The sequence below is a fragment of the Aulonocara sp. 'chitande type north' Nkhata Bay genome, linkage group LG15 (genome assembly GCF_057382095.1).
Source record: "Aulonocara sp. 'chitande type north' Nkhata Bay isolate Kocher_YH1m ecotype deep benthic linkage group LG15, A_spYH_male_GT1.1, whole genome shotgun sequence".
NCBI classification, from domain to species: Eukaryota; Metazoa; Chordata; class Actinopteri; order Cichliformes; family Cichlidae; genus Aulonocara; species Aulonocara sp. 'chitande type north' Nkhata Bay.
Window position 1 is genome coordinate 9,432,019 of NC_141358.1, and position 21,724 is coordinate 9,453,742.

At 39.8% G+C, this 21,724-nt stretch overlaps 2 protein-coding genes across 8 annotated transcripts in view; both read right to left on the minus strand.

Annotated features, from left to right (window-relative positions):
* LOC147312488 (low density lipoprotein receptor adapter protein 1) overlaps positions 1-11,202 on the minus strand; it is a 48,088-nt gene extending 36,886 nt beyond the window's left edge. Inside the window, exon 1 of one of the 4 annotated variants that reach the window (XM_086263887.1) lies at positions 10,745-11,202. In XM_086263887.1, the coding sequence (XP_086120013.1) occupies positions 10,745-10,829 (85 nt within the window). In that variant the 5' untranslated portion in view covers positions 10,830-11,202. The remainder of the gene's footprint in view (positions 1-10,744) is intronic. The other 3 variants (XM_086263888.1, XM_086263889.1, XM_086263890.1) reach the window with 3 other exon arrangements.
* Positions 11,203-13,506: 2,304 nt separating this feature from the next.
* Positions 13,507-21,724, minus strand: part of LOC147312489 (E3 ubiquitin-protein ligase RNF19A) — a 28,076-nt gene continuing 19,858 nt past the window's right edge. For 3 of the 4 annotated variants that reach the window (XM_086263892.1, XM_086263893.1, XM_086263891.1), the window contains exons 7-10: positions 21,411-21,525; positions 17,347-17,478; positions 16,949-17,219; positions 13,510-15,283 (exon numbers count right to left, since the gene is read on the minus strand). In XM_086263892.1, coding sequence (XP_086120018.1) covers positions 14,995-15,283; positions 16,949-17,219; positions 17,347-17,478; positions 21,411-21,525 — 807 coding nt within the window. In that variant the 3' untranslated portion in view covers positions 13,510-14,994. Of the gene's footprint in view, positions 15,284-16,948; positions 17,220-17,346; positions 17,479-21,410; positions 21,526-21,724 lie in introns of all 4 variants that reach the window. The other variant, XM_086263894.1, reaches the window with a different exon arrangement.

Genomic DNA, 21,724 nt, shown 5'->3' on the forward strand with positions numbered 1-21,724 from the left:
TCTAAACATGGTTATCTTACCTTAATTATACAGGATTATAACTGCAAAGATGCTGAACCTAAGCCTTCAAAATGGAAACTCTAAAACCACAGATTGCATAAAAGTAGCTGTAGCTAGCATAACAGGAGCCACTGGTTTCTACGTTGCATTTTGAGATGCCATCTTCTAAGACCCCACCCCCCAAAAAAAACATTTAAATAATTTTGGATGTACAACAGATCTCAATAATTTAAACCCTAAAAAAATTATGTAAAATAATTCAGAATTCATCAAACAGCAATTTTCAGAAGCTTTTAAAGCCAATATTCATCAGATAGCCCCATAATTAATACCAGTATGATCAGAGGAATCCACTGAAGTATAACTAACTTATCTGAGCTGGGTTAAACACTTCCAGCTCATCTTAATAAACTGCAAAATCAAGATAACATGTCTTATGATAAAACTTCTACTGGGATTTTTGATGCTTTGTTTCAATAACAGCAAACAGAATGGATTTCTGTACAGTGCTGACGTTAGGCGTTTTCCCCTTTTAGTGTGACAGCATAGGGTTATTTTTAGGAGTGGGCTCCTCAGCTCTCAGTGCGGAGCTCAGGCAGGGACATGACGTGTCAGAAATGGTAAGGGGAGTTGAATTTTTCAGAGGTACAGAGCAGATATGGGATTTGGCTCTCCAGTGGAGGGACAGGTTCAGCAAGATATGCATGCGTGCACACGCACACACACAAGATGCATCTGCAATAGTTAATCTCTCTCCTACACATACAAACACACACACAGAATAACAATTGACAACATGCTGATAAAGACTCTTACACTGGAGTGACAGCATATCCTATTTCATAGACACCTGTCACAGGCATCAAACAAGACAGAACACTCAAATGTTTGGACTTCACACAGTAAACAGGAAGCAGTATTTGTGTGAGTGCGTGTGCACATTATAGTGGCTGTGTGAACAAGGACCTCTCCCGAGATAGGGGCTCTCAGTTTCTCTCTGTTGCATAATTCTCTTCACTTCAGGCCAGGGAACCTTGCTGGTGCTAAAAACACTCCAGAGAAAATGCATCGAATAACAGAATAACATTCAGCTCTCTTTAAGCCACTAAAACAGTAGTTTGGCTGCACATGTTACTGTTTATAAAGGGGAACGGGGACACGTGGGAGTGAATCATGTCCTCTTGGCCATTACTGATGTACTGGATGAAACTGTTAATAACCCCAAGGCTTTAAAAAATGAATTACCAAACATAAACATTTATAGCAAAAATTCTACTGTGGACCACGAGAAAACATTACGCTTGCCACAACACAACACAAAGAAAATCAATATAGAATATGATATGCTGCAGTTTTTAATAACACGAGGCTGAGGTTTTAAAAATCAATATTTGTGGAGTGAACCAGTGAAGAAAATAAACCTGCTTGCTTCAAATGTAACAGGCACAAGACAACATGTGGAAGATCGAACAAACAACGTCGTGAAAAATCTGATTTACTTTCTGAATGTTGGCTGAAATAGATACAACATATAGAAATGTACATAAAGGTAACATCTGTACCACCCTTTCACAAAAAATTTATAATACCATATGTAAAAATCAAACCTTAAAGTATTAATACAGAAATTATTACGCTGTGGAATACTACAACTCATCTTTGAATGAGGCTTCCTTCAGTTTCAAAATATCCACCGCAAACAGGGGGTTATCACACGTGACATGTGACAACATCCCAAAACCATTTAATACTGCATATTCTCATGGCTGTGGAAAAATGAAGACCAAAACTTCACCTTTGCAGCCTGAACTGGGTTTACAAGAAGATGAAGCAAAGTGGCAAAAAATATGGAGGATATGCTAGTTTATAAATGTACTTCCCCTATCTAATACTACCAGGCAGAAATAAAAAAATGCACACTAACTAAACAAAAGAGTATATTACACAGTCAGTTCTATGTCTCTGAGCTAAATTTGTGCTAAGGGCAAAGCAATGCTTTGAATGAAATGCAAACAATGAGCGTGCCGATATCCTCCCAGCGGCAATGCCTGCAGGCTGGTGTTAAGTGGACAAAACATTTTTACAAAGATCATGCCCATATTTGCTAGTTTGTACAAAATTAGCACGCCACTTACCAACCCCATTTATTAGCTGTACCATGCTAGTATAAAAATGAGATTTAACAAGATCCTGAAAACATTCCTAAGAGATTTTGATCAATACTGACATGACAGCATCACACATCAAAGCTCCTGTTCCACCACATCACAAAGGTGCTCTGTTGGATTGAGATCTGGAGACTGTGTTGAGTACATTGAACTAATTTGTCTTTTAAGCCATTTAAATGATGCTCAGGTGGCAATGAGGGACCCAAAATGTGCCCAAATATATCTTGCACACCAATACACCACCAGCAGCAGCAGCCACGATGCATACCTGATTTTATGTTATTTATGCATATTCTGACCCATTCATCCATCTTCTCCTGCTTATACAGGGCCAGGTCGCATGGGCAGCAGCCTAAGCAGAGAAGTCCAGACCTCCCTCTTCCCAGCCACCTCCTCCAGTTTGTCTGGGGGAACACCAAAGCATTTCCAGGCCAGCCGAGAGATATACTCTCTCCAGCATGTCCTGAGTCTGCCCCAGAGCCTCCTCCTGGTGGGACATGCCCGAAACACCTCACCTAGGAGGCGCCCCGGGGGCATCCTTATCAGATGCCTCAACTGCCTCAACTGGCTCCTTTCGATGTGGAGGAGCAGAGACTCTACTCTGAGCCCCTCTCGCTACTTCTCACCCTATCTCTAAGGGAGAGGGCTTCAAAGGAAGCTCATTTCTGCCGCTTGTATCCGCGATCTCGTTCTTTTAGTCACTACCCACAGTGACCATAGGTGAGGGTAGGAATGCAGATCGACAGCTAAAGTAAGAGCTTCGCTTTTACACTCAGCTCTCTCTTTACTACGACAGGCAGGTACAGGGTCCTCATCACTGCAGCCGCCTTGTGAGAAAGTCCCAGTAGATCAGCAGTTTCTGAGATACTCAAACTAGTCTGCCTGGCACCAACAAGCATGTCCCATTCAAAGTCACTTTAATCAGCTTCCCTCTCCATTCTGATGCTCAGTTTCAACTTCAGCAAGTCGTCTTAACCATGTCTACATGTCTGATTGAATAGAGTTGCTCCCAAGTGATTGGCTGATTAGATATTTGTTTTAACAAACAGCTGAACACAGTACAATGGAAAATTTTGACGTGCCATGGCCTGGTATAACACAGAAAGGCTTTGGATCAGCAAAGTGATTCATCCTCTTGTGGGTGCCAAGAACAATAACATTTCATCCATAAAGTAGTTATTGAGATATTTTAGCCAGAACAAAAATAGTGGACTGATACTTTCATTTTTCACCATCTAGAACGTGATGACAGCCGGTTGCTAGTCAACAACTCTTCAGATTACTCAATTATTTTGCCTCAGAGTTGAGGAGTTTTATTTAGCGACCAGCCGCTTCATGACACTGACATTTTTTTTCTCCCATTGTCGCTACAAGTCACTGAATTTCAGTGACTTGTGGTCTCTGGTTGCCACATGCCTGCCAGTCTCTTCCTGTGTAGGCGTCCCTTTAGACTCTCACTGCAAGCATGGCTAAAAAGGTCACACGCCAAGCACCAGGGTATTTGCTACTAGAAGCCTAAAATAAAATTTCTAACACAACATGGCATTTATATATATATATTTTTTGTCAGTTTCCTCATAAAACAATGCAGGAAAAAAAATTCAAACAAACTGTAGCGGAAAAAGGCTATGCAGAACTGTGAGATAGGTCTCTGTGCTTTTGACAGTAATCCCACTAATCAGACTGCTGGGGCGATAGAGCTCGTGCATTTCCCTTCTGAAGTGGAATGCTTGAAAAGACACTCAGACAAAAACATCTCTGCTGTTATCTATGCAACTAAACAGCACTGATTTGTGTTTGAAACATGGTTGTAAATAAAATAAAAAAAACACATTCAAAAAGAAAAAATATGTCTGTTCAATTTCTTTTTAAATCAAAGACTTTATAAAGCCGTTAGCTGAAATTACAAGAAACACAATGAGATCCTATTTTCAGTCACAGTGTGGGTTCAGTTAGACACACAGTGGGTTAAATAATTTAAAATCTTTACTGCAAATAATAGCTCACAACTTAGATAGTACTAATTTTTGAAATAAAAAATCCATTAGACAGGTTTCTTGCCTTAAAGCACGCCCTGTAAAAACTCATTAGCAGCTTTTTATCATCTAATCTATCATCAGCATGCGACTGGTGGGACTGAGGAGTAGTGAACATGAATTATGCAGACTATAGGTGGGAAATCTGCTCACTCAAATCATCATCTGATGTACTGAAGCTCAGCTAATGGCATATACTGGCTTAACTGATCCTCTAAATCACTGTGTGCTTATACATGAACCCTAGTAAATGCAAAGAGAAATAAGAGTGCCTCTACTTTTAGCAGAAGAAATCCAAAAGCACAGCAACATCTGGCTGTATATCAGACTAAATATATGCACTATTCTTGCTCCATTTGCCTCTTTCTGGGTGGATGATGTTTTTTAGTGCAACAGTAAATGGGACAGTGCTGGTTGTGTACTTTATGCTAATACAACCTTTCCTAAAGATGTCATGTTAAATGAATCAGGTCTCTACACTGAAGTAGCCAGTGCATTGAATCCATGCAGTCTACAGACATATTTGTACTGGTTTACTGTCAGGACTGCATTATCTAAAGCCAAGTACACTGACTTTTTCCAAAAACATGTTGCTGTTGACTATTTAATTTATAAATAGTTTTAGCACTGCCAATGTTGTGCTGTATCAGGGTCAAGAGTCATGTTTAAAACCTGATCACACACAGGGATAGCCACATGGCTACATCTGGTATTAAAATATAACTAGTTTAGTTTAGTTACAGTGCAATGAAAACATATTTTAGGCATGAATAAAATCTAGAATTTTATTAGGCCAATCATAATTTTGGTTTTGTTGTTTTGTTGATGTTGTGTGTTTTGCATCATCGTCCTGCAGCATAACTTCCTAAAAAGCTCCACTTGAGCTTCACGCCATGAACTGATGGCCAGACATTCTCCTTCAGGATTTTCTGGTAGAGAGCAGAATTCATGGACTGTCTAGGTTCTGAAACAACAAAGCAGCCCTGGACCATCACACTATCGCCACCATGTTTGACTGGTACTATGATGGTCTTTTTATAAAATGCTGTGTTAGTTCCATGCAGATGTAACCACACTCAAACCTTGTAAAAAGTTTAGTTTTGATCTTATCGGTTCAAAGAATATTTTTCCAGAAGTTTTAGGAATCATCAAGGTGCTTTTGAGCTCCTCCTGGCTGAGCTCTTTTTTAGTCTTGAAACTAAAGAAGTTTTTTCAGTTGTCTTTAAGAAACTTAAAGTCCAGTCGCTTGTCTATGCAAGCTCCTTAGATAACACCATATAATGTAATTAGTACCTAATAAAGTTACATTACTAGTACTTATTTCTGGATCCCAACACAGCTCTGACTGCTCAATCAGTCACTAATTCGTCATCTTATTTATCACATTCAGATCGTGGGAACCCTCTGTAAATTGATCTTTACTAATTCTGGTCTTCAGCCCTTTATTGACACTCAATTCTTCCTTAATGGTGGAGGGGGACTATGTTTCCTCTTCCTCCTCACTGCTATCTCTCTAGGTCACGGGTTCCTGAGTCTTAATGAGCCACTGAGAGATAATTGCTCCTTCAGGACACTGTTAACTGACACCAGTGTCTCCTGGATGACATTCAGTCAAGCCCCTGTCAGGTTCAATATAACCAAGGGCTATATGCACAGCCAGAGATTGAACCTAATGACTCCTGAGTCCACCAACTTCAGATCGAGCTATGATCCAAACTGCAAAGCACAGGAAACAAATTGCATATTCTGACAGTTTCTTCAAAGCCACAGGGCTTGAGACACCAGAGATTTTGTTAAAGATGCTTGTTGTCTTCTGTTTTCTTCTTCTCACATTGGTCCCACAGCTACGCAGCAAAAAAGAAGATATGCTCCGTTACAAAAAGCACTTATAAAATGCAATACTAAAGCAAATTACACAATCTTGCTTGGCTTCAGCTCAGTCTCCTCCAGTCACAGCATTTTGAACTGATGCAGCAGGGACATCCTTTAGTGCCAAGGGCAAGTGTGTGTGACTTCTAAGACACAGGAAAGGTCTGTACTGCTACTGTGTGACGTGATGCAAAGGGACGGCCTGTACTCAGGGTACATGCTGTGTCCTCTTCCATGCTGCCAGTGGCTTTGACCTCAACAGATGACAATGGGCAGCCACAGTGGGCGACTAGAAAGTGCTGCACATGTCAGTTTTCCACTTGCTAAAGGACTAAAGACTGACTACATTTAAGGTGGAGCAAATAGATCACTTTATTTTAATAAGGTTTATTAAGGTGGCTGGTTAAAAATAAAATTGTTATTATGCATTGTTTTTGTCTTTTTGGTTTACTAATGAAAAGAGTGTTCACTCCTCATTTCATAGAAACCTATAAATATGTTATATATATATATAATTTTAAAGTGCTTTAATTCCACAGCTATTCACAGAGGGGGTTCGTGACTTTCACATGGTTGATGGTAGGTAGCAGTGGCCACAGTGACTCCAGAAATGCTCGCAAAAGTGTGGGACGGGTTTGACTACCACATGGACATATATCCAGAGGGGGACATATTGACCACTTGTAATAAAATAAATAAATAAATTTTTGTTATATAGGGTGTATTAAAAGAGAACCACACAATTTCAAAAGGGTAATTCAATTCAGTTTTTTCAATTCAATTTTATTTATATAGCGCCAATCATAACAACAGTCGCCTCAAGGTGCTTTATATTGTAAGGTAGACCCTACAATAATACATACAGAGAAAAATCCAACAATCAAATGACCCTCTATGAGCAAGCACTTTGGCGACGGTGGGAAGGAAAAACTCCCTTTTAGCAGGAAGAAACCTCCGGGAGAACCAGGCTCAGGGAGGGGCGGTAAGTTAAGTGTAACCTTACAGTGGTGGACAATTAGAGGTCAGGAGGCAATTAAATTAATCAGTGTAACACTCCAGACACAAGTGATCATCCAATTAAATTCCTCTGTCTCATTCCACCTTCACACTGGAGTCTCATTTAACCTATTAAGCCCCAAGCTTAACTGATCTCCTGCCTTTGCCCCCCGTATCAGGGGGCGCTGGGGCTTAAGGGGTTAAAACCAACTCTTACCTAAATTAACTAAATATTGTCCTTAAAAGTGATTATTTATCCACAGTGACTTACCATCCACGCTCCACATGCACTTTCAGTTGGCTGTCAGCACACAAATAATTCATCACTCTCTTTCAAACTTAACCACACCTAATGTGTGTGAAAGTGCCAACCGGCTGCAATGTTACCTTATTTAAATTCCGACAGGCAGCTCTGACGCATTGCCACATGCTGCCATACAGACACTGTCCTCTCTCCACTTTGCCTGCTTAAGTAGCATCTGGATATCAACAGCCGCTCTTACTGCCTGCACCGTTTCCTCACTGCTGCGTTCACACGTTTTCCCAGCCTGATCTCTGCGGTGTTTCTGAGACACAAACTGCTTCTGTCATCAGGTGCCGAAATCCAGCTGGATTCTGCTCTGGCAGTGTCACTCTGCCTTTTCTTATCTCTCTCACTGGCAACAACAATAAGAGAAGAAAAGCACAATGCAGGGGCTTCTGCTAACAATGTGTCACAATCGATGTCTTTCAAAATGACACGCTGATGGTTTGTTTGTCATCAAAAGTCAGCGCGGTTGATGCGCACAGTATTGTGACGTGGAAAATTATGATTTTTTTTTTTTTTAAATCCCTCACTGTTTGTGCACAATCAAAAGTTTTAGCCCAGCAGTTATGAGAAGCTGACAAACCCAAGCACTTATTTGAGACAAGCCGCCACTTAAAACTGTCATTTTGTGCTCGAGCTGAGAAACAAAATGCATTTAAAGCAACCAGAGACAATCATGAAAGCCCAAATCCAACAGATTTATGTTCGGGCATTCAATAATTTATGTAGAACATGTCCAACAGAGCAGAAGAAACTAAGAACATCTTGCTGGCTGTGAAATTAATCAGTCATGTTTAATGAAAGCTGGCACTAAGTAGGAATTTTGGATGAAGCATAACCAGCATGCTACCATTTATTGCAGTGGGAAGCTCACAGGCAAAGTAGCAGAGAGGAGGGAGCGTTCAAGACGGCGCTTGACACATTTGTGTTACAGCAGGGCTGCAGGCTGCAAGGCAGTCTGTCACTGATGGTGTGACAAGGTTTGCTGCTCTGACCCCTCACTCAGCACTCAAAACCTCCTGTACTTCGCGCTGTAGTTGTCCTTAAGCAACATTGCATATTGAATATGGTCAAAAAAACTTTTTGAAAAACCAATAACTGAGAATTATGATGTAAATTCAGCTCAATTATTAAAGATGTGTTTGTTGCATATTCATTTATCTTCGTCGAATGATAATTGGTCGACCTCTGTGGATGAAACTCGCTGAAAAATTGGTTTCATTTTTATATTTTTTAAGTAGCTGTATAATCTTATTAGACAGCTGAAGTGTGTTCAACAGAAAAACTAACCTAGACCTTTAATTAGATCTTAGTAGGATTAAATCTTAGTATAGTCCTCAGTTCTACCTGCAACAAATGAATACCATGCTACTTTTAACTAAGATAGTCATAGCCAGAGGCAATTTGATTGCTGTTGCCAGTCTGCCCTTATCCCCAACCTATTTTCACTTTTTTGAACACCTTGATTGATTTTTTTTCCCATTAAGCACCAAAGGATGAACTTGGACCATAGGATGAGCACTGATTAGCATCTCAAGGTCACTGTGACCTCCCAAAACGCATTGTGACTGTAACTCAAGAATTAATGTGCTACTTATGACAAGATTTCATGAAAATATCTAACAGGATACAACAATGAAGTGAGGAGATTTTACAAGCAAAGGGTCAAAGGTCAACTTTCTGTGTTATTATAGTGTCCCTACAAACACGGGCATTATTCAGCTCCATAACTCAGGAACAGACTGGGACTATGCTTAACTTTGATTAGGTGTTTCAGTAATCTGTATTGTAATCTCTATAAAATCCCTGCAGTTTTCACTACTGATTGATGGCCGAATGTTCATCCTGATTTTACAAAGTACAAAGTTGCAGTATTGATTTATCAGCGGATTTATTTGTTTATTATCTATAACTACATATATAAAAGTGATGAGATCATAGTTTACGAACTGTGTAGGAACCTACTTTACAAATTAACAAATAGCTTACCTTATTTTTATTTATTTTTTTGGAATATTTTCCATTAAAATAAAGATTGCATTACAATTACAATTGCATTGTAGTATGTTACTAATAATACACTGTTATGAATATGCCTGTGATAGCAGAGAACATCTGATAGATATATAGGAATCAAAATACCTCATCATTTGTTTTACCTTCTTAGTGCCAGGTTGGACTCTCTTTTGCCTTCAGAGCTACCTAAATTCTTTGTGTCACAGATCCAACAAGGTGCCGGACACATTCCTCTGAGATTTTAGTCCATGTTGACATGATAGCATCACACAGTTCCTGTAGATTTAATTCAGCTGCACATCCACAATGTGAATCTCCTGTTTCACACCCTAAAAGTGCTTTACTGTTATAATAAAAGGTCATTTACGTTACCATTGCCATCCTAACAGCTCAAAGCAGTGTAGCTATTCTCCTCTGAAGCAAACTTCCCAGAGAACTGCAGCTCACTAGGTAGCTTCTCATTTTCACACCATTCTCTATAAAACCCAAGAGATATTTGCTGGAAAAAGCCCAACAGATCAGCAGTTTATAAAATACTCAGAGCAGCAGGTTTGGCACCAACCAAGTCGCTTAAATCACCCTTATTCTCCAATCAGATGCTCATTTTGAACTTCAGCAGGTTGTCTTGACTACATGCACTGAGTTGCTGCCATGTGATTGGCTGATTACAGATTTGCATTTATGCAAAGTTAAGCAGGTGTACCTAATGAAGTGGTAGGTGAGTGTAGATGGCTGTAAAACGCAGCTAGGTGGAAAACCTGTAAAGCTCTTATGCTAGCGTTCTCAATTAATCTATCAATTATTGTACATATTACTAGATTAAGCGAATCCAATGGGGAAAATGCCGAAAAGAAAGAGTCCTAAGATCCCAAAGTGAATGTTTCAGAGTTTCAAACAGTATAAAGCTTTAATATATTTAACTAAAAAACAAGAACAGCAGCTATTTAGATTTTAGTTTAACTTGTTTAAACTGGTAATGAAGAAATACTGGCTCTAAGTAGCCATTTATGTTGGTATGGGGCTTCTGGCAGCATTAGCTCCATATCACACAGTAAAAGTGACAGGACTGTGCTTGTGTTTCTTATTATGTGACAGCTCAGAGTCAACAGCATAATAAAACAGCTTGTAACTGTACAGCTAAGGCGCTTAGATTTGGCAGAAGGACAAACAAAAGCGCCCGAGCAATAAAACAACAAGTCCACTAGCTTGCTGCGAGCAGCCAGAGGCACACACTGCCCTCCTTTCATACTCCCAATCTGACAGATGATGCTGCCGCTACGCCACATGAAGAAAAAAAAAAGAATCTTTGCAAAACTGTAACCGTTTCCAAACATTTGTATCATCTCACTCACTTTCGTGTTTTGAAGTTCCCCATGTGTGCCGCGGAACTCCCGGGCTCTTGATAATCGCTCTGCCGGCAGATTTCAGGGCATCCATCACGAGGTGTGTCTGCTCTCCGGCAGGTGGATTCCCCAGTCACCGGACCACAGGGAGGAAAAGACGGAACAGCCTGCGCTCGATGGCGGATACGCCGGAAAGGAAAAAGGCGAGGGAGATAGGACACAGATTCAAGTTCCAGCCCCGAGCCTCTCTTCCTCGTTCTCTCTCTCTCTGTCTTTACCTCTCTCTCTCTTTCCCAAGTGATAATGTGAGCGGCTGAGGGCACACACGAGTCCACTGCACCGTTTCCAAAGTTGAGGGCGTGTCCTTCTAACCTTCACGAGCTTCCTTCGGTGAGAGGGAGTGACCTTAATGAAAAAAGTCATTACAGTCTAATGTGTGTACCGAGGACTTAAACACACTAATGAGTTTATGCCTAATGAGCTTACAACTGCACTTTCTGTCTCATAGGATTTCTTGCGGGTTATTGATCAGTGGTTGGCCCATTGTTACCATGGTTTCTTTTTCTCTTAGTTTTATTTTTTTAATTATCAAATAAAGTCATTTAGCCCTTTACCATGTTTAATATTTTAACCTTGACTAGAAACAACCCTACAGTTTTATTTAAGGGTGGTGATAAAATCATTAGCTACTGCTGACCATTTTCTGCCTTCTGTTTTCTTTAATGTTTTTTCCACATGTCCGTCTATGTTTCTTGTTAATAATAAACAAAGTAACAAAAGTAGTCAAAAGTCGAAATAATAAATAATTTGTTGGTATTCTGGCGCCATCTTTCGATTGTAGCTCGAAATTGCAATTTTCTTGTAATAACTGCTGTGACATCTTCACCTACTCGACAACATTTAGTAAGATTGTAAACAGATTAAAATGTCACTAAAATTTAAATGGCACGGAGAAAGTGCTTTAGTTTTAAAAGATCTCAAGACAAAAGGATAAAAATTCTGCACTCTAAATGTAAAATGAAACCGAAATATATAAAATTAAAGGTTTTTTTATTTAATAAAACTAAACGTATACCAACCACGTATATTTTATTTAACCAGATTCCATTAAATTTAACACTTTACTTACTCTTACACCTGTAATTTAATTAGTTAAAGTCAGCATATTGTGCATTTTTTAATGCAAGGGGCTAAAATCCACTGGTGTACCTTTAACATAAGCAAATATCTGTCTTTGATGTGTTCTGCCCAGGTTTCATATATTTCCCAATACCAAATAACAATCATAACATTTACAAACATTTGTTTCATATGTGATTATGCAATATTAAGACACAATGGTCTACAGTTGTGGTCAGAAGTTTATATGTGCAGATCATCGGCATGAAGGTCATGCTTGTCATGCTAATTTGGAGAATTTAATGATTTCTTTAAACAGCATATATCTTAAATGGCTATAAAAACAAGAACTGGGTACACAAGTTTGAATTGCTTTCTCTTTTCTCTAAGAGAAAGAAGATTTTCTGTAATTCACACAGGGTCAAAAGTATACATACAGCTTTGTATACTTTGACCACATATTTTTGGTGGTCATCAGCAAAAGTCTAGCTGGATATTTGATGACTCTTCTTGGCACAATTTCATTTAAATTGTCTGGTTTCCTACCATGGACCAAGCTTTTAAGTGTGGTGGACACATTTTCAACAGGGCTGAAAGTCGAGGTTTTCAAAAGGCCATTCCAGAAGCCTTCCAGTTAGCCTGCTTTGTCCATTCAAAAAAACAATTCTGATGTGTGTATGGATCATTGTTCTATTGAAGCACTCAACTGTATCCGAGTTTTAACTGCTTAGCTGTTAATGTGAGGTGATGTTGAAGACTTTGAAAGTAGTCCCCCTTCCTAATTATTCCATCCACTGTACAATGGATCAGTACCACTAATAGCAAAACAACCCCAGCACATGATGCTACCAGCACCATGCTTGACAGTTGGTGCATAGTTCTTAGGTTTGAAAGCCTCACCTTTACGCCTCAAACATACTTCTGGTCATTGTGGCCAAATAGTTCAGTCTTTGTCTTGTCTGATCACAGAAGCTCTTTCCGGAAGGCTTGTTCATTTCATTTGAGCTTTAAAGTATTGGTTTTGGAGCAGGGGCTTCTTTCTTGATGAGCACTTTCTCAGCTCATAATGATGTAAAACTTGCTTTACAATGGACAGTGACGCCAATGTTCCAGCAGTTTCCAGTTCATGGCACATTTAAGCCTTTGTGGTTCTTGGATTGTTTCTCACTAACCTAACCAATTTCCTCTCATCTGAGGGTGGCAGTTTGGGTCTTCTTCGATACTTTGGCAAAGTGTTGATGGGTCCAAATAATTTGTACTTACAAACAATAGTTTGAACTGATGATCTTACAATTTGCAGTTGTTTTGAAATGGCTCCAAGAGACCTTCATGACTTGTGTAAATATTCATTTTTCTGAGTTTTATTCAAACAAACTCTTTTTGTGCTGGCAAAGAGAAACAAAGACTAATGGGGCCGAATTAGGCCTCATTAGGCCTTGTCAAGTTAAAAGACACAGAAGAACCTTTACCACCACAAAAATTAAGTGAGTGTATGTACATATTTGAGCCAGTATGCATACTTTTAACCCCGTGTGAATTACACCCAATTCTTTTTTTCTTTTTTTTTAAAAGTCATTAAAGATGTATGCTGTACAACAGTTCAAAGAAATAATTTAAAGCCACCACATTACCCTAACATCCATGCCCATGGATGAGTTAATGTAATCTTCTGACCACAACTACAAGTACTTGTACCAAAGAAAAATAATTTTTGAGACATAGAGAACATGAAATTTGTTGTTTTTTTTCCTTCATGGTGAAATATTTATTTAAATTCTCTCCACAACCCAGCACAGATTACAACTTCTCATTTTAAGTCTAAGCTCATCTCACAAGTATGTCACACTCAGGAAGCTAAGCAGTGCGTGTACTGTATAGTCACGGATTTCTCACAAATCATCTAGAACGAGTTATTACGGTTTAGCCTGCGGTGGCATGCTTGCTGTTGTAGTAATTTCGGTGCTCTGTGGTCATTTGAGAGAGTCTTTAGTTTATATTTAATGCCCTGAGCAGCACACACTACTGCAACTACACTGACTGCTTTGCATGTGATCATGTGAGTATGTGCCAATCTGCACGTGTTAATGTGTTGCTATTCTGGATACAGCAAGTTGGAGAACCATGCAGCGTTTTAAAATTCAAGAAGGTTGTGTCGCTCCCACGTCGTCCTGCATCAGAGTGAGCATTTTTACAAACTAAAGAATCATCTCCCTCTTCAGTTTAAAAAAAGAAACAGCTTCTTGAAAGCTGAAAGCTGCACTGAAACAATGCAAAAGAAAACCCTCCGACCCCGCCTCCACCTGTTTTCATGGAAGACTGGATCTGTGATAAATCGTAATTCTTGGTATTTAGAAGCCCTCTAGTCACTGGCACATTGTCACAGAGCACCCCTGAATCCAATAAAAAATAGCAGTTCGAGGCTTTAGTTTCAAATTTAATCTTCCACTAGACTTCTTTGACAGAAGCGTAATCGAACAGTGCAGCATGCATCATCTGTTTAAGGTTGCCCAATTCATGTGTGAACACTGCATCATAAGATGCTTGAAATACCCATTTAGATTAAAACAAAAGAAAAAATCATCCTGTTTTGCAGCATGTTTTGGGAAAATGTTTACATCAAGTCACTGACAGGACATTTGTTAGAGTCTTAGTCCCCCATAAAACAATTCATGCTTCTGGTGGTCTCTGAATTTGTAAAGGGTGAGGAAGGCAAGATCGCTGAAAGAGCAGAGCCAGATGAAGGGGAGGACTTCATGAAATAGACTTAAATGAGAGGGAGAGAAAGGTAGTTTCTTTTAGAAAGGACAACATAGGAAAAAAAACAGACTGGACTAGTCGGCTAACATGCTCTCCTGTCTGCTTTACAGTATATAGCCCTCCTGGGTTTTTTAAAATATCATAGCCTCATGCTTTTTGTCTCATACACACACTCAAACACACACTCTCATCTTTATTTCTAAACCCGCATCTTCCTCAGAGGGTGCAGCTACAAGGCATCTGGTTGGAGGGCCCATCTTGGAAGCAGAAGGTGACCTTTGCCAACTATTCTCAGGTCAATCCAATGTCAGGTGATGGATTAGTGTACATCCATAAAACCTGACGAAATCTTCAACCAAGCACAACACCTGCATTGAAGAACCTCATACACCGTCCGTTTCAAAGACTGGGAAAACCGTCCCTTCGTCTTCTCCCGTTTCCCCTCCTGGTTTCTCTCGTCCTTCCTGCTCCTCTCCTCCTCCTCTTCCTTCTCCCCCCTCTCGTCTCTCTTCTCGTTCTGAGGCACACGGGTAGTCTTGGGACTGGGGCTGCGGCTGTCCCAGTGACTCCGTTGACAAGCTGCGGCTAGACAGGATGCTACTTAGGCTGGACTGGCGGGCGCCCCTGGGGTGGGTCTCAATTTCAACGCGAACCTCAATATTCGTTCTTTCCCTGCGGTCACAATGAAGAAACACAGTGGAGTCATTATACAGTACCGTCCAAAAATATTGCCATTCCATAGTGCACTCCAGTCGATCCAAAAATCATTATTCAGCAGAAGACATCAAGCTCACAGAGCAAGTCATAAAGAGCTGTCATTGGTGATGAGACATAGTGGCACACAGAGTCCTGACCAAACATTATCGAATCAGTCTAGAAATGCATTTACAAGAAATACAAGCAAGTACTTGCACAAGTACTGTTTTAAAAGCAAAGACTGATATACAGAATACTGTGGTGGTTTGCTTCAGTTGTGTGTGCATTTGTCTATTTGGTTACTGCTCCATTAACTTTAAGGTGTATCTCCTGAACTCTAATAGCAATATGTAACAGCTGCTTTATCCCACTGACTAACAAGTGGTGGTAATGCACCAACAAATGCAGCAATGGCCCAGCCTCCGCTGCAGAAGAGGACTGCTTGCAAATAAACAGAGATGGGTGCTTTTCATTTTTCTGTTTTGTGCCTCCTCACCTCCTCTCTACTCCATCCACCTGCCGCTGACGTGAAAATGAATCTAAGCATGTTAAAGGAAGTCTGAATACCTAAAAGGGTCTCTCAAAGAGGGAGGAGTGAGGAGACAGGGTGTATCCTCTATGGAAGTCAGACTATAAGGACCACGGGGAAAGTTAGACTTAGCAAATATATGTTTGTAAGACTAACAAAAAATGTATATACACAGCTATTCTGGTGTCAAGATCCATGGAGTGTTGACCCAGAGTTTAGAGTTTTGTCAGTTCTTTATTCTTTTTGGATTTTTAAAGTGGTTTATGTTGATAGTGTTTTTGTAATTTCTTGGTCTTACAAGTTATTTTGATCCCTGGTTTTGGTTCCCTATTGTTTTGTTATTTTTGCCTCTACTTCTTAGTATCGATGATTTTAGGTTTATTAGTTCCCTTTAGCATTCCTGTCCTGTTCCCTCTGTCTCATCTTTGTGTTAGCCTTGTCTGTCTGCAAGTTAATCTCATTATCCGGTCCTGTTCTGTCTCTCCTCCTGTTTAATTCCTGTTTTGTTCTCTGTGTCTTGTGTCGAGCTCAACTTCCCGCATCTCGTCATCTCTGATTTGTTCCCGCCGTGTCTCCCATCTGTCAGTGTAAATAAAGGCTAGCACTCCATCATTTTTCAAGTTTAAATCAATGATGCCATGAAAACTTTTATGCTCATCTAACAAAGATAATAAAATGCAGCGGCCGGCTGCTGTAACAAAACAGATGACGCAGCTGCGCCAGTGACATTACTTTAAAATGACAGCTCCGTAGCGAGGAGGACTCTGCTTTCTTGATATGTTCCACTCTTCCACTCGCATCTCAGATGGCAGTGACTTCAAGCCAAAGATTTTCTTGATTAACTCTGAATAACTTTTGTTTGCTTAAAAGAAAATTTCCACAAGATATCTTTAATTTAATTGCGAGAACATACCTAAAACCTTTACACACAATACTGTGCAAGTGGCAAGTTATTTTATATAAACATTAATGCATCAGTCATTGGACAAACGAGTCATTGAGCTTAAGTATAGGCATTAAAGCAGGAGAAACTATAAATGGTTGCTTTCAAATATTAAAGTCCTGTGTAAAAACATGTAAACATCTGAGGAAATTGTAAAGGCAATAATTACCTTAAAGGAATCATTTGCATCTCATCAGTCTTGTTATCAGGCACAATAACCACCTTGCAGTCAGACTGGCTGTCCTGCTGGGTGTATCCATGGCGTTTTGTGGCTTCATCCAATCCGGCATATCTATCTGGCTCTGGCGGTGTGGTGCTCGTACTTGGGAGGTCGCCTACTTCCTGTACACTGACTCGAACTTCTTGGACGCTGGTGTTGTTGAGTGCTGGGTTGTTCTGACCCGTCCAGTGATCACTGACTACATGAGAGAATAGAAGATCTATAAGAGAAGTTGAAACTTCATCAGATCGGGTCAAAATTCGGGGCACAAATCATAACCGACTACTCATACGGTCAGACAGTATCCCTAACTTGAACTATAGACTGATTAAATTATTGATACTCACAGTTGGCTAAGTCTTCCAGCTGGATTTTGTGTGTTTCAGGGGGCTCACTCTGCGGTCGACACCAACCGTTCCTACAGAGTGACATGGGAACGACCCCATAGACATAAGTCAGCATTAGCGGTACACCCACACCTGAAAGAAAACAGCAAAGAGTAAAGACCTCGTTCTTAACATATTTTTCATAATGACTTTTCTGGACTTTGTGCTTAATGTTAATAATCATATAACCGAAATGTCTTTGTAATGGTGAAGCACTGGATTACAGATAGGCCCGTAAGGGTTTTTGAGCATTGTCTTGCCTCTGTGCGCTACGGTAGTGCATTTGAAATCAAAATATGATGATATGATCGACCTCCAAAGGTTGATTCAGTTCATCTGGACGTAGTGTTTTCAGTGGGAGAAACGTTTCGTCACTCATCCAAGTGACTTCTTCAGCCTTAGCTGACTGCAGGTTTCCCCAAATCTTATAAACAGTACATTTGACCTCCCAGCCCAATGTTCCTTCAAGGGGCTGGTTTCAGTCATTATGTAAATGTACTGTTTCTAAGATTGGGGAAACCTGCAGTCAGCTGAGACTGAAGAAGTCACTTGGATGATTGAGAATGCATCAAGACATGATGCATTCTCAATCATTTTTACACAAAGTGCCCCTTTAAGGACTTCAGTTATTGTCTTTTTATCATTATCATTATTATTATTATCACAACAACAACACAAAACAAACACAAGGGGGAGCCTTTCCCGCTTTACCCTGGACTGGACACATTCAAGCTGCCAGGCATTTATAGACACAGGCTTGTTTTTTTTAAGGCGTTTTAGCCCCAAGTAACTGGAAAAAATTAGGCATATAGAGTGGACCTAAAAAAGGAAGAAAAACTCATTTTCTCTGAAATTATATCCTCATAATTATTATGTTCTTTAAGTGAGTAACATTGGTTTCCTTCCAAGCTTTTCTAAAAATAATTTTAGTTGCAGACATCCAGGCAACTGGATCTTCCTTTAGTCATCTATTTTATGTGCTGTTTGTAAGAAGCTGTGTTTTGGTCTATTTTAGCAATAACAAACTTTTTTTTAACTTTCCTATTTCGTCCTTTTGATCATGATCATCATTTATATATAGGATTTTATGCTGTATGTAGTATTTATTATAGGAGGCAAATAATTAGAAAGAGAGGTGAAATGTGTTTCCTGGTTAATTACTGTTATTAATATGAACTGATTATGGTGCGGACAATTGCGCAGTAGACGCCTAAACAAAAAGTGTCTTCTTTGTTACATTTGTGAATGTAGAGATGAACACAAATGTTTCCTTAGAAGCTCTAAAAATGTGCAGTACATACCCTGTCAGGATACAATAAGACAGTTTTCACAAAAATAGATCATTAGTCACTCTTATGGATCGACTCATCATATTAGCAGAGCAAAGTTAGAATGTTGCAGGGCACAGCTGCGCTGGGAAAGTCAAATTTTATTTAACGAGCTGTACTTCTTTCGATTGTCCTTCGTAACCTTCACAAAAGTGCTTTGAATAAAGCCCAAGCTTGGTGACCAGCAGCCTCCCTACGCTGTGCAATTATGCAACCTGTGATTGAGACAGGAGTTTGAGAACACAAAGAAGAGTGCCAGCCAAACAAAGGGACATCATTAACACAGCAGGAACACTGGGGCGCTATTGACTCAGCAAGAGGGTGAAACCAGGGCAAGAGGATGAACCTGCCAGCCAAACAGATCACACAGGGAGAGGAGTGAAAGCGAAAGACAGTGTGCATCTGTGTCCAAGAGAGACACACACAAAAAAAACAGAGTGCTTTGACTCAAATATGAGAAACAAAACAACAGTTGGAGGGCAGTGAGAGCACAAAATAGAAGATGTTCGACAAAACACATGGTGGAATGAAGTAAAACATGAAGTAAAAATGGCTAAAGAAACTGCACAGTATGCAAGCACAGTAGTACATGCAGGGGTAAGAGGTACGGTGACGAGTACAATGTGGCTAAATGTGTCTTTGAGTTTGTGTGCGGCAAGCAAGGACCAGTCAGAGTGGGGTACAGTTATGGCTGTGACACTGCAGGGGAAAGATAAGACGCTACTGAAGTCTTACGAATTTCTGTCACGGCTGGGACTGTTACCTAAAGTAGCATGAGTCACTGAAATGCTACTTTGCACTGTGTGTGTGTGTGGAGCAATGAAATAAAGTGGTATGTTTGTATACAGAAGCCTGGCTTGTGGATATTTGTATGGCTGGCACTAAACCCTATGCAGATTGCTTGGCTGCATATTCAGATCTGTAGAATTTATGGAAAAAATACAGCAGGTTAGGAAAAATTCTTCACTGTCTTGCTGAGTTATATAAAATAAACTGTACAATACTGCATAGAGGTAACACATGCAGCCTTATTAATTAAAAGTCAAGGATGAGTTTAGAAAACAAATAGATTTATGATTTTTGGGGATTTTTTTTTGTTTAGCAGGATGTTTTAGAGCTGCTGTTAGGTCAGACATATCAGTGTGAGCTAACACAGAAGGCATCAGTATCAGTCCATCATCAAACTTTCAGGGTGAAAGCAAAAATACAGTCATGTAAAAAAGAAAGTTTTCACAGCACTCTATGCTCTAACTCGCATCAAGTACATCCTTGATGCTTTTTATAAAAAATAACAGGGAACGTAGCAGCCGGGTGCTGCTAGTCGAACACACTTACCACCTCTGTAAAAGCAGAAGTTTGGGCAGTTTGCTGGTCTGAAGCATTCAGTTGTATGTTACCACAATGATACAACCTTCCCAGGAGTGAACACCCCACCAAATTCAACCAAAGATCAGGCTGTGCAATGCTTAGGAAAAGTGAAAAAAAAACCCAAAAAAAACAAGAGCTACACCTCAGGTTTGTAAATGTTAATGCACATGACCGTACAAGTAAAAAAAAGAAAAGACTAGTAAGAAAAGACTAGAAAACATGTAAATATAAGAAAAAGACTGAAAAATGTGGCTTATTAGGTAGGGTTACTGGGAGAAAGTCTTTCTAAACATCTTTCTAAAAAGAACATAAGAGCACATAAGACCAAAGTGGAGATGCTTGGTCATAATCCACAGCAGCATGCTTGGGAAAACTAAACACAGCATTAAGCAAATCAACATAAACACCTCATAGCAACTGTTAAGCACGGTGGTGGAAGCGTGATGACTCGGGCTTGTTTTATAGCCAGAGGACCCGGGCATCTTTCAGTCGCTGAGTCAACCATGAACTCCACTAGAGCCAAAGCACTCTAGAGTCAAATGTGGCAGCTAAAGCTTGGCTAAAATTGAATCATGCTACTGGACAATGATCCCAAGCAGAGCAGCAACTCTAATACAGGATGCCCAAAAAAGAAAAGAATCAGATGTTGAAGTGGCACAAAGTCCAGACCTCAGCCTGAGTGAAATACTGTGACAGTACCTTAAGTAAGCTGTGCATAAACAAGTGCCAGCAAACTTCAATGAACTGAAGCAACACCGTAAAGAATAGTGGGCCAAAATTCCTCCACAATGATGTGAAAGACTGATACAGTCATACAGAAAGCGTTTACTTGAATTTGCGACTGGCAAAGATGTTTCCACAAGTTACTAAATCATATGGCACGCTCAGTTTTTGAATGGACTGAATGTATTTTACAAAAGGTTTACTTATTCCTTTCATTTTACGTTTTAAATTGAGTTCATTGCATGGTAAAAGATGAGGGTTTGCTCCTACAGTTCTCACTCTGATCACTGAGGAAACTATCCAAGATGGCCCAGAAAGAGCTGTGTGCTAGTCAAACTTTTCAAAAGTGACTTTCTGAGCATTGCCCTAGAAAAACTCTGACAAAACTACATCTTATTATACCGAAAGAGAAAGATCTGTCGAATTATCATTTTTAGCATCTTAGAGCTCCAAAGGGGATACATTTTCTGCAGTTTTATCCTTTTTTTTTTTTACTGAAATTCATTCTTTATAACACAAGATCAACAACAACAATATTTTGCCCTTTGAATTTTCTCTCTGGTTTGCAGGATAAAAAATGTAACATTACTATTATATGTTCCTTACCCACAGTGACAGCTGCTATGACCGGCGACACAAACACTGACATCATCACCCCACTTGCCACAGTCAAGTAGTGCTTACTTCCTGAGATATTGTTTTTCTTACAACGACCATGGACCTGAAAGGTAATAAACAGAGCACAAATCACATTACTGAAATTCAAAGTGCTCCGAGTTTTCATTTTCTATTTCTGCAGCCACTTACTCATGCCCAATAACACACACACACACACACACACACACACACACACACACACACACACACACACACACACACACACACACACACACACACTGCAGCATGCCTGTGAAGACTTT